The following is a 14,140-nucleotide window of genomic DNA, read 5'->3' as shown; positions in this document are numbered from 1 at the left end:
CACAGTACTGTGTGTATAATGTATAAGTACTATTTGTCATCCACTTGATTAGAAACATTCACCTTTCACTTTCACTCAGTCACCCCCTCTTTTGTCAGGTCACTTTATAGATGTACAATTACACCTGTAGCCACACTGCTTATCAACTACCCTCTATTTAGTGTTGCGGTGTTGCTGGAATTGTTACACTCATTGATAAATTGTAAATTGGCTTTATTTATTTATTTATTTATTTATTTTTGACAATGTGCACAAAGACCTGCTTACACTGTGTGCAGAATTATTAGGCACATGAGTATTTTGATCACATCATCCTTTTTATACATGTTGTCCTACTCCAAGCTCTATAGGTTTGAAAGCCAACTACCAATCAAGTAAATCAGGTGATGTGTATCTCTGTAATGAGAAGGGGTGTGGTCTAATGACATCAACACCCTATATAAGGTGTGCTTAATTATTAGGCAACTTCCTTTCCTTTGGCAAAAAGGGTCAGAAGAGAGATTTGACGGACTCTGAAAAGTCAAAAATTGTGAGATGTCTTGCAGAGGGATGCAGCAGTCTTGAAATTGCCAAACTTTTGAAGCGTGATCACCAAACAATCAAGAGTTTCATGGCAAATAGCCAACAGGGTTGCAAGAAACGTGTTAAAAAAAAGGCGCAAAATAACTGCCCATGAATTGAGGAAAATCGTGACGCTGCCAAGATGCCATTTGCCACCAGTTTTGCCATATTTCAGAGCTGCAACGTTACTGGAGTATCAAAAAGCACAAGGTGTGCGATACTCAGGGACATGGCCAAGGTAAGGAAGGCTGAAAAACGACCACCTTTGAACAAGAAACATAAGATAAAATGTCAAGACTGGGCCAAGAAATATCTTAAGACTGATTTTTCTAGGGTTTTATGGACTGATGAAATGCGAGTGTCTCTTGATGGGCCAGATGGATGGGCCCGAGGCTGGATCAGTAAAGGACAGAGAGCTCCACTCTGACTCAGACGCCAGCAAGGTGGAGGTGGGGTACTAGTATGGGCTGGTATCATCAAAGATGAACTTGTGGGACCTTTTCGGGTTGAGGATGGAGTGAAGCTCAACTCCCAGACCTACTGCCAGTTTCTGGAAGACCTTCTTCAAGCAGTGGTACAGAAAGAAGTTGGCATCATTCAAGAAAAACACAATTTTCATGCAAGACAATGCTCCATCACATGCATCCAAATACTCCACAGCGTGGCTGGCCAGTAAGGGTCTAAAAGAAGAAAAAATGATGACATGGCCCCCTTGTTCACTTGATCTGAACCCCATAGAGAACCTGTGGTCCCTCATAAAATGTGAGATCTACAGGGAGGGAAAACAGTACACCTCTCTGAACAGTGTCTGGGAGGCTGTGGTGTCTGCTGCACGCAATGTTGATCGTAAACAGATCAAGCAACTGACAGAATCTATGGATGGAAGGCTTAAAGAAAGGTGGCTATATCGTAAAGAAAGGTGGCTATATTGGTCACTGATTTGTTTTTGGTTTTGTTTTTGAATGTCAGAAATGTTTATTTCAAAATTTTGAGTTATATTGGTTTACCTGGTGAAAAGAAAAAAAAGTGAGATGGGTATATATTTGTTTTTTATTAAGTTGCCTAATAATTCTGCACAGTAAAAGTTACCTGCACAAACAGATATCCTCCTAAGAAAAATAAAAAATAAAAAAAAGCCCACTCCAACTTCCAAAAATATTAAGCTTTGATATTTATGAGTCTTTTGGGTTGATTGAGAACATAGTTGTTGTTCAATAATAAAAAGAATCCTCTCAAATACAACTTGCCTAATAATTCTGCACACACTGTAGACAATGGCTGTGCAAAGGCTTAAGGATTAAACTCTCATGTAAATTCCCCATCTTTTGGTGCTGATATGGTCAATATTAGTTTTCCTTAGAAGTGACTAAAATCCAAATCATATATTTTTTCCCTTTAGTTTTGTTCTGTTTTTTTCCAGATTCAAATGAAAAATCTGAATTTTCATTCAGCATTTTAATGACCACTGACATAAACTTACATTAGCATTTATAAAGGGTTCTCCAATAACAATCAGTTATCATTAAGGCTGTGTTTGTAATTTTATCTTAGCATTAGTGTTATTAGAACTGATACTAGCTGGAATAAGCCTATGTAGGCTTATGTCAGCTTATGTAGGTAGGTAAATTATTTCCAAACATCCTCAATTTTTTATGTGGTCTTGGACTATGTAAGTGAGCAAATATGTGTGTTTGTGTGGTCTGTGGCTTTCTGTTGTCTCTCGGCTTTCCCTATCAGCTGGCTGAATGTGCAGGCCAGGGCACCATCTGCTTTTCTGTACTAACCTCATCCTCACTCTCTAGTTTGCACAGGATCAGGAGTTTCAGCATAAGCAGGAGAGAGAGAGAGAGACAGAGAGAGAGATGGATAGATAGAACGGGACACAGGGATTACCGTCCTTCCATGATCCATCCGCTCATTTGTTCCCAGGCAGAAAGCCAGAACACCTGTCACGGGCTGGTGGAGAGACACTGCTAGCAGCGGGATGCAGTGCCAAGGGCCGTATCAGGGGTCAGGGGGTTATGACACTGCTTTATTTTCCCTCCCCGCTAATTGTGTTTATACCTTTCTGGCATAAATGTACCCTGAGAGGCCCATGAATTATCTATTTATAGATACTAGATAGCTCCAGTACAGGGACAGGAAGAGCCTTGTATGGAAGCCTTCATGCTGGCACCAAAGAGAGTTTCAGTGGCATGTTATTTGAATTAAAAAGAGTCCCAAAAAAAGGATCTGCTTAAGCTGTGGGTGACTGTGAAAACACAGATATATAACTCAGGATAGTGTATAAATCAGCACATCAATGAAATTCTTAAAAATACCTTTTATCTTCTAGAAGCTTTAGAAGGAAAGGTCACACCGGAAAAAAAACCCTGTGATATAAAGAAAGCTTGGAGATTAAATCTACTGTAATTCTGCAAGACGAAAAAAAAATACCTTTTATCATCTATTCCCCACCAGGCGACTGCTGAGTGGTAGCAGCTACGGCATCATTCTCAGAGCCAAATCCTGCGTGCTTGTTTTATTCACACTACTGGCCCACTACCTATTGTTTTCTATCTGGAATAAGTAATATAGTCTTTGAGTAAGGCTTCATGCTGGTTCTTTTTTGTATATTCAGTTTCTACTGCTGCAGTGTGATTTAATTACATTTTTAGATATTCATAGTGTAGGGATGTGCACATGCAATCAAAACATCATTCCAGGTATCTTGAAATCTACAACACAATACAGGTATTTGTTGCATCATAGAAAGTCGGAGAGGAAATATACAGGCCAGCAATTCCGTGAAGTGCCAATAGTGCTGTAAACTGCAACAGTTTTCCATCACATGTAATTATGTATTGCTTACTGCAGAAGGCCCAATTGCACTAGCTTTTCACAGCCAAGTTAAATTACATTCATTTCAACAGGATTTGCTGTGATGAGCAGTTTCGCATTACAGATTTCTGGAACAAATAGGTTTTGTGGGCAAAATGTTGCATCAAGTTCACCTTCAATTCTTAACTGACCCCTGGATGCCAGCCTTTCATGAAGCAGCACTAAAGATCAAATTAGAGGCAATGTTAAATTTGTTTTTTTTAAACACTTATTCTTCACTGGGTATAAATACACTATGCTAGTTTAGCTGATTGGCTATGCACTGCTGCACACCCTAGCCACATCACTGCCACTAACCACACAATTATCAATGTTTATTAGTTAGTTAGTTGTTAGGTAGTTGTCTGAGATATTCCAGCCATATCTCTAGCTGTGCTAACCATGATAGCTGGCTAGTAACAGAAGCAGTAAAATATCTCTGTGGCCACAAGCATTTTCCTCAACTGTTGCAAAAACCTATTGGTTTGACACTCACAAATAGATTTAGCGTCTTTTGAACATACATTGTGCCCAAATGTTTGTGGACACCCTTCTAGAGAGTGCATTCAACTACTTTTGTAAGTTGCACCCATTGCTGACACAGATACACTTACATATCGCTACAGGATTAGATCTCTGGAGCAGATAAACATGAACCCTGTTGCCAGGCATGGGCTTGAGGGAAATATAACACCCCCCAGCATTGAGCTGTGTTTACTGGAGTAAAGGTGCTTCATCCAATACTTTTGGGATGAGTTGGGGAGTTGAGGATGAGATGAGGTGGTGATCCTCTAACATCCTGACATCATTAATGCCCTTGTCACTAAATGCAATCAAATTCTCACAAAATCTAGTAGAAAGCCTTCCCTGGACGACAATAGAGACAGTTACTCCAACAAAAGTTGAATAAACTTTTTTTTTAATTCCCTTGATGTCAGAAGAAACAATGAATGGGTAAATGTCCCAATACTTTTGTCTATGAAGTGTAGAAACATAGTTTCAGATGTACTCTTTTGCCCTTTCTGCCATTTTGTTGCAACATTTAAGAACTCCTTTTGTCCTGAAACAAGGTAATATTTCTATCATATTTTATCATTTTGGCAGCCAGTCCTTTTTTCTTCTTCTCTGCAGATAATCAAATATCTGGTCTTTAAACTCTGCTTAAGTGTCAAAATGAATCAGACTGCACATCCATAGCATAGTGCGCTTTATACTAAATCATCTGCTCACTTTTACTTATGAATGTGTGTGTGTGTGTGTGTGTGTGTGTGTGAATGCAAAAGAATACAGGAAAGGATGTCCCAGTGATAGCACAAAGTGAATTGTGAGCTACTGTGTAACCGAAGCCAATTTTCTTGTGTGCACAAACACACTTGGCCAATAAAACCTGATTCTGAAATGTTGGCAGTCATGCTTATGTTTGCTTTTTCAGCTGCAAAATAGCCTCAAATTGCAGCTATAATTTCACACGCTATATCTCTCTCTTCCACAGGTAAACATGCTAATTGGAATAGTTGTCTTCAATAAGCTCATGTCTAGAGATGGAATCTCAGACAAATCCAAAAAGCAGAGAGCAGGGTGAGTAACGCCTCGAAAACACTCTATGTCTACTGCAGGGTCTTCACATCAACCTCCCCCACAACCTTTGCTGCCCAGTCACTGTCTTAAGCATTAGAGATATCCAGTCATGTGTTTATTCTACAAACTAACTCTCTACACCATACACAAATGCACAGAAACTAACAGAACAAAACCTAGTATTGTTTAGTGGGTGTCAACGCAAAAATATTTTATTCTAAGCCATTTTGGAGCATTTCAGCTGATTCATGTGATGTGAAAAAATCTAAAATGGGGATACACAATATACCTCAAATGTAAGTTAAATAGGAACCAAGCTTTTTAAAGGTATAATTTGTAGTGATACTAGTAGTCAGGGAGGTTCCGAGCGAGGTTTTTACTGCCTGATCCGATCCAAGTCTTTGTTTCAACAAATAAAACAGCCTAAAACTTAAGGTAAAATGTGCTAATACACAATAGTAAACACCAGCGAAATCCCTATTTTAGTATCAGTATCAGGTTATCAGGTTAAATTCTAAACTGATTTACTTTGTACAACCTTTTAAACAACTGTTTTAAACTCTATATGGGTGAATATCTTACAGTCCACTCTGACTGACCTGCCTGACCATTCAGCTCCCAGTTCCTTTACAACTGCAGTGTAATTACTTAGTGTGTGCATTAGCATTAGCCCCCTCCTTGGTTATGAATGTGTGGTTCTGTCACTGGTAGAACAGAGCATTTCCACTATAGTTTAGTTTCTAACCCTGGAGTAATTCAAGAGTAAAGACGGGATCAGAGTAACATTATATCTTCTCAAATGGATATAATGGAATAGAATATCTTTGCCGTTGCACGGCTATAACTAAACTGGGCGGTTTTGGCATTGTGACAATAGACATTTTTTGAGAAAAGTGAACAGTTAAAGTCAACCTCTTCCAACATTAACCAAAAAAACTCGGGTTAAGCTTAATCTGAGCTAATCTTACTCGAACTCCCTGTTCCACCTTAAATAATGCAGCAGTTCTGTTCTGTTGTTGAAGTGTACACAATGGCTTAAGGTGGAATAAAGAGTTAGCATAAGAAGCCACCTTTAGCTTTTGTTTTGGCTGCTAACCGGTACCATCACAGCACTTATCAGTTCAAATAAATCTCTATTTTGGTTTGCTCACCGAAATAATGTCTAGGGTAGTTTTAAGATAGGACCTTGTCTATTAATTAGAGAGCACTCCGCTACAACAAACCTAAGGATCAGACGTAGATCAAATTTGTAACAGCCAAGCCATTCCACCCTGTCCATTAAAAATGACTGAATTGGCCCCATATTCACTATATATATATATATATATATATATATATATATATATATATATATATACACACATTTAGACACACACACTCACAACGTTTTAACCAAATATGAATAACAACAGCTTCATTAGTGCATACAGGAGCTGTGTTGATCTACTTGCCGTGTTTACCTGGAACTAGTTCTCTGATGGTTCCGTCATTATCTTTCTGTGTTTCCTCACTGAGTGGGTGATCGCTACATGCACACACACCCCTAAGGGACATCTCATGCAGTAAAAAGCTCTTCTTTTCATCCTAGCTGGGGCTGAGAAGATGGAAAGCAGATGCATCCTTTTTAACACAGTTAATAATGTGAGTGAAAAGACCTGGAGAATCACAAAGTTCTGCATCTGCCTTATCCTCCTACCTCTACAGATCCCAGAAAATTTGGTTTTATTTGATAAGCCATGCCTGTTCTGGGTGTAATGGAGACCTAGGCGTCTCCTCTTTAATTAACATAATGACTCTATTGGAACCCTAAATCCATTTGGAAATATAGATGCGCGCACTACAGTGGTTCAAATCTGCACATGTCAAACGCATAGCGACGCTTAAAATGTGTTGTGATCCGTGACCTTACGCTGGCAGTAATACGCTGACAATTATGCAACCTATTATAATGCGGTATGCATTCCACTCGCAAAAACAACTGGAGAGGCACTCGTAATGGCAACGAATTACTTCTCCTCTTCTCCACCGCTGTTTATACGATACTAACACGATGAAATTGCTCTGTGGATTTCCATAGACAAGTGGGTAGGAGACAATTGGTCTTGCGTATTGAATGAGGAGCTAATCAGAGATGTGAGCTAATCTAATGACTGGATATTTCTAATCCCCCCTCCAGACAACAATCCATGTTGCAATTTCTCCCTCAAATTGATTTCCATTTTTCTTATTCTCTTGTGCTCTTTTTATGGGCATGTGGAGTTGACGCATTTTGGAAGCTACAATGACTAACTGGGTATTATCTTGGCCAGCACCTTGTGTAGAAAGTTTCCTTAGCAACCAGATAGCACACAACACCTATACGTGAGCACACACACTTATCTCCATCTTCCAGATACAAACACACACCATACACAGTAAGACTATATAATGATATATAATGTATATCGTGATTATACTAATGATTATATGTCATTTTATTTTGGGCACAATACTGTGCATTTGCTGCATCACATGAAAGCAGTCATGACTCATATCTGAACATCTACAGTAGTTCATCTGGATCATCTGAGATTTGGTCAGGAGGCGCGCACACACACACACACACACACACACACACACACACATATATATATATATATATATTGCTCAAAGAACCTTTTGTAAAATCTTTATTTTTTAGAGTGTAAGCTTTTAGGGTTGATTCAGTGTTAAGGTTAAGGCTTAGGTTAGGGTTAGGGTTAAGGCTTAGGTTATGGTTAGTTTTTAGGGTTGATCCAAGAGTAACGTCAGAGTTAGGTGCAGGGTTAGGTGCAGGGTTATGTTCAATATACAACCATTTACATTCAGCTTAAAGTTCAGTTGCATTTAATGCAGTTGAATTCAGTTGAACATTATGAAGAGATGAGCATCTACAATGGACCATTCAGGTAAAGCATTAGCTTCTTTTATCTTATTCATTTTAATAATTTGTATAGCCCCTTTTGGAACCATCTTAAAATATAGTTGAACACACTTCAGTGTTTCGGCCAAGCACACAAGTCAGCACAAGTCGACGTGTAGAGGTGCTTTAATGTATTCTGAGATATACAGTATAGTGTGCAGCATTACCACATATGTGTGCACTCAAGATTCTGCCCAGCAAAACCAATGACATGTAGTCAATATCAGTGTTGCTGATCAGATAGTAGTAGTAATGATTAAGACTAATGTTATACTCAGTATAGAACAGTATCTTAATCTAGTAAAACATCTGGCATGAATGCACTGAAGGGCAGCATTCATAAGACTATAAGAAACCTGCATAAGCCTTTCATGACAACTGGCATAGACATACACTATATGAACCCCTTCTTATCCAGTGTTTCATCCAATAGCAAGAACATCCAAATAGAATTTGTTCCCATTTGCTCCAATAGCAGTATCTAAGAAGGCTTTTGCACTAGATTTTGGAATGGAATTTGTCAGAATTTGGTTGTACTCAGCCACAAGAGCATCAATGACACCAGAACCTGATGTTGTATGATTAGTTTTGGATCACAAATGCCATTTCCAACTCCACCTCAACTCCAACTTAAGCTCATGTTTGGCAGCACATGCCATGTCGTTTGGCAGTGCTTTCCTTTTAATGTCGATCATAGAAGCTTTGTGTGCAACTAAACACCTGTGTCAGTCAGCAATAGCTACACCTTAATGCCGCTGCATTAACTAATAAGAAGGCATTTGGACATATTGTGCACATAGCTATTTAAAATGATTCAGTCCAACTAGTGTAACTGAGGTAAAATTACATCAAAATAGATATTTGTGACCTTTACGACCACAGATGCTTGTAGGAAGAAGCTTTTTTTATAAATGTGCTCAGTTGTCCTTAAAGCCTTAAGCAGGTGTTGTGTTGTCCTGCCCTTTAGTTCATTTTTACCACACACTATGTGCTCTCTCCCTCTCTTTCTCTCTCTCTCTCTCTCTCTCTCTCTCTCTCTCTCTCTCTCTCTCTCTCTCTTTTCCTAGACATACATTCACTGGCGCAGGAGAACACAGAACGTTGTAATCACATGACGCATGTGATTCAACTGTAAAATGAACCAAAAATAACCTCTATTTCCTTATAGTCTCCAACATGACTCTTAAAGAAGTAGTTAGTTTGCTGCTCTGACAGGCAACAGAAGTAACATGAAAGAACTGGGCTTTTCAGCTGTCACTCACCCTGACCGTCTCCCTGTGGAGCTGTTTGGCTTTGCAGATGGTCGACGGAGGACTAGTTAGTGTGTTTGTTGCTGTGTTTGGGGCCAGACAGGGAAAATCGGACTCCACCACAGTGTGTGTAAATAATGAATTTTGTGAGACAAAAACTCCAAGTGCTTGTTTTAGACCGTCTTGCTCCCCGGCCTCATTTACCTCGTCCCAACCCCACAAAGTCCAGAGCAGGACTGCGTTTGCAAAGCTGAGGGCCATTCTGACGGGTTCATTAAACACAGAAATCCATGACTAATGACCTGAGAGGGATTCTGACCACGATGACCTCACAGCACTTTCACTAACAACACACACCCATGCGCATACACACACACACACACTCACACACACAGTGGAATAGATAGAGAGAGAAATTTTTGGTTCGTCTTGGTGATACTTTTCTTTAGGTCATTAGTCATGGAGGAATCTAGATGTATGATTTATTACAGCACACACACACACACACACAAACACACACACAAACACACATAAACACATTCAGATGCATATAAGTGCATCTATGCACAAATATGCACACACACATAAACACAAGCAAACTAATTAGATTAACAGCCTCACACACATTGCACACAGTGTGTTACACATGAATAAGCACGCAAACATATACTATACATATACACACAAATATCTACACAAACACACACACAAATTCATAGCTAAAGGTGGTTAGTCCTTGTAGCTCCACATGCCTCACCTGTTAATGCGGTGGAATCAGAGCTCGGCTCTCTGGCCTGTTTTTCTCCCTCTTTGTCTGTCACTGTTTACCTCTACCTCATCTCCTCTATTAGACACATGTACTGTATATACTGTACCACTGCCACACACATTAATAACCTGTCATATGATGTCTGTGCTGCTGCTGTTGTCCATTACGGCTACTATACTTTAGCCATTGCTTTAATTTCTTTCTTTCTTTTTTTCTTCTTTTCTTTTTTGTTTTTTATTTCTTTTATTTATGTCATTCCCTCTCCTTCTGTCCTCGTGTCGTGATATTTTTTGTTTGGTTGTTTGTTTGTTTGTTTGATTGCAAATGTCCCACCCGAACACATCCCTGTTGTATGTGTGCTTTTTACTTTCTGTGTGTGTGTGTGTGGTTTGTGTGTTTTGGCATGCCTTGCATGGTGTGAATGGCTTGTGTGAATCCCACCCTTTTCCACTTATATGGTCCTTCCATTGTATGTCTCTGTCCACCCCTCCCCTGTGTGCTCTGTGTGTGTGGTTTGTGTGTGTGTGTGTGTGTGTTTGTGTGCTGGGTCCTGAAGTCCGCCGCTGGAGGCACGTAGCAGACTGCTCCTCAAATGCTCCAAGTGTGGGGTCATCTCCAGCACCGCTATGTCCAGCTCCACCGCCAGCAGCGCCATGTTAGTCTCATTCCACTCTTTCTCTGTCTCTCTCTCTCTGTCTCTCTCTCTCCACCCATTTTCTCCCCCCTGTTCATCTCTTCCCCCTCCTCTTGCTCACTCAGTCACACCTTCACACCTCTTTCTTTCCCCTTTGTCATCCCCCCTCTCTCTCTTGCCCACTCACTTCATCTCTCTCTCTCTCTCTCTCTCTCTCTCTCTCTCTCTCTCCCTCTTTCTTTCCTTCTTTCTCTTTTGTCTCATTCTTCTTTCAGCTGTACTAACACACTGCTGACAGTAAGAAACTAAAACTCTTCAAAGAACTGCTCTCCCACATACGCACAGACACACACCTGCACAGACACACACACACACATGCACACTGTGAGATGTCTGTTCTTTGAAGAGCTAAAGAACCAGAGAGTGGGTCCAAGGTCACCTCTTGTTCTTTTGGGATTTTGAGAAAATTGGACTAATCTGTGGCTTTTTTGCCGGTGGTGTTTTTGCAGTAGTAATGGAATTACTGATATCTCTCCTCTGTCATCTCTGTCTCTTCCTCTTTTTGTCATTTGTTTCATGCTGTTGTCATCTTTTGAATGGAAATCTGAGGACCGTGTGTAATTTGCTGTGTGTGTTTGTGGTTTGTTTGTTCATGAGTTCCAATCTGATGAAGGCTGTTTAGCCTGCATTACCATATTTCTCTCTGTCTCACTGTTCTCTCTCTCTCACACACTTTCTCTCCCTGTCATTCTCTCTCTCCCTCTCTTTCCACCCTCATTGGTAATGAACTGAAAGTGGGTTGTCTGTCCCCTGTCAGTTAAGCCCATTTACACTCAGGATATGGACTCAGTGCAGCGTGAACACACTACATTGGTGTCAGACACCATGGCTAACCAGCATGAACCCAACCCCCACCCCATTCTGCCCACAACGGCCACTGAGCCAAACTGTCCGACAGCCTTTACTGATGCCTGCCATTTCCCTGAGCATGTTCGGCATCAAATGAGACAGAAATCTGCCACTGCGTACCTAATCACTTAGAATTGCTCACCAAGGGGGTCTTATCGATCTGGGCATGCTCCGCCCACAAATGGGTTCTTTTTCGGGGCACCCACTGGACAGTTGGATAAGCTTTACAGGACTTTGGTCCATGACTCAATATTTTGGCATGACATTTTCAGTTATTTGAGTTCGTTTGATGAAGGTAACATTAACACAGGGACAAATTCTCCATTTCCGCTTCTATCTCTCTACTGTAGTGCTTTAGACTGCTACTTTAAATATTATACAGCTCTAAACAATGACCACTACCATGACGTATTAACTTGAATGAAACTCGTTGCATTTATGAAGCATAGGTGCCTTTATGAATTGCATTCCACTGCAGAAGGTCAGATTCTGCATCATATCATATAATGCTATGTTGCTTATCCACTGCTTTGTATATAGCCAAGGGCATCTATAGGCCTGGGGGCCTCAGACCTGCACCTTCTGGTGGTTCTCCCGCTCAGCTCTTATTGAGCAGTTAGTTATTAAGTATAATCAGTGGGTTAGAGCATGTAAATAACCACAACTGAGCTGGATGATGGCTCTACATGCTACAGCTGGTACTCTTGCTGTATACAGATCACTGGTTAGGCAACATAGGAGGATTCAGTGTGATAATGGGGAAGCTGAGTCTGAAACCGAATGTCAAGCCAACATTAGCACCTATATGTGTGCATACTATACTTTTACATGAACCACCAGCAACATATTGTAGAATCCAATGTTTCCCATGTATGAATGTCTGTGGAGATTATATATGTGTATGAAAGGGAGCAAAAAAAAAGTTTTTTGTGTGTTTGTTACTTGAGTAACAGATCTGTGTACCTAGTCTTTGAATGTGTTTCTGTAAACATCCACCTTGCCAGTCATCAGTGCATTTTGACACCTTTCTTTTAAACAGTTCCCGGCTTTGTTCTAATGTGCAGTGAGCGACTGTGTAGGTGATCTGTAAGTGGTCATGCTGTATACTGTGTGTGCACAGGGCGTCTTTATGGAGCTCATGTGTGGTACTCCCCCTGCTGGCGCTCACATGGATGTCGGCAGTGTTAGCCATCACAGACCGCCGCTCCACGCTCTTCCAGGTGCTCTTTGCCGTCTTTGACTCTGTCCAGGGCTTCGTCATCATCACTGTCCACTGTGCCATGCGCCGAGAGGTCAGTGCACATCCTTTTATTACAGAAGTCAGAATACATACAAGCCTAGTGGTAATTCCTAGTGTTTTGCTAATGATTATAAAATTATAGAAATACATTTATAAAAGTATAATCTATGGAAGTATTTATGAAATGAATTTTGTGAAAATCAGTCAGAATTGTCATAAATAGTTTGTCCTGGATCTGTCAGACAATCTAACTTTTCCTGGGGGAGTTTATGTGTGTAGAGAAGATGATGCATTACCTGAAAGGTGAGCATTGTATCGATGATGTTGTTTTTACAGCTGAACTTTCGATTTTTGTAAGTGGAGAACATCACAAGTGGCATAAAACAGCTCCTTTGAGATCTCAGGGCTGCTCCAACATTTCACATAGATTCAGTTTCTTAATTCCAAACATAAAAAAATGCTTAAAAATGCTAAAAAAAATGCTTATAAATGGAATGGATATTGTTTACATTACATGCTGCCCCTAAATGAAGGTCGTTCCTGCCTTTTTCAAGTCTGACTGTGGTTAATGAAGATCAGGTCACATTTTTAACCTGTTTAGAAGAACTGCGCACAGTACGTTCTGATACAGCGCAATTAAAAAATAGACCCTGTCGTCAATCAGCAACAACCATGCACATAGTAATGTCAGTGTTCTCTAAAAGCTGCATTTTGTCTCTCCAAACCACAAAAATATCTACACCGGAGAAAAAAAAAGCTGTTTTCATGCGCACATTAGCCCGCAAACCAGAGAATATATTTTCTCTTTTGCTTTATTATCAGACATCAAGATAGAAATATAAGAGCCTCAGTTAGCATCCTTAGGCTCTTGTCAGTTCCAGCACAAAGTTTTACATACCCAGATGTTAGAATTCAGTCATCGCCACATAACACGAGGAAGAAAACCTGCTCCTGTGCTCTGGGTATAATGTGATACACAGAGAAAAGATGGCATTGGTCTCTGTATAATGGAATATCAGTAATTCCCAAGGAAATTGACCATTGGTTGTGCTGTCCACCATTCATTTCTGATGAGTTCCTTTCAGTCAGTACAGGTGTTTCAATCTGGTGCAAAGTGTAATACAGCAAAAGCCCAGAACATCAGCTTATTCAGTGTATTCACAAGCCCAGAACATCTCAACTAAAACAACAAACAAACAGTCGAAATATGCTCCGAAATCAGAAACACACACTGCAGCACAGATGCCACCTTCCCCACTACACTATTTTATATGCATGGCGGTCATGATCTGCCGTTAATGAATACATTCAATCGTGATCTAATTACCGCTGATATACTTGGATACTCTTTAATAACAGAGTAGCAGAAAACGGGCTGTAATGGAATATCAGTGGCAAT

The 14,140-nt window shown here is 40.2% G+C and overlaps 1 protein-coding gene across 11 annotated transcripts in view; it reads left to right on the top strand.

The window, feature by feature from the left end:
• Positions 1–14,140, top strand: part of adgrb2 (adhesion G protein-coupled receptor B2) — a 362,907-nt gene that overhangs the window by 304,092 nt on the left and 44,675 nt on the right. For 10 of the 11 annotated variants that reach the window (XM_072675953.1, XM_072675952.1, XM_072675946.1 and 7 more), the window contains 3 exons: positions 4,913–4,998; positions 10,515–10,613; positions 12,622–12,793. In XM_072675953.1, coding sequence (XP_072532054.1) covers positions 4,913–4,998; positions 10,515–10,613; positions 12,622–12,793 — 357 coding nt within the window. The remainder of the gene's footprint in view (positions 1–4,912; positions 4,999–10,514; positions 10,614–12,621; positions 12,794–14,140) is intronic. The other variant, XM_072675949.1, reaches the window with a different exon arrangement.

The sequence above is a fragment of the Salminus brasiliensis genome, chromosome 3 (assembly GCF_030463535.1).
Source record: "Salminus brasiliensis chromosome 3, fSalBra1.hap2, whole genome shotgun sequence".
Taxonomy (NCBI): domain Eukaryota; kingdom Metazoa; phylum Chordata; class Actinopteri; order Characiformes; family Bryconidae; genus Salminus; species Salminus brasiliensis.
Note: the sequence above shows the minus strand (reverse complement) of the source record. Positions and strands in the feature narration are given on the sequence as shown.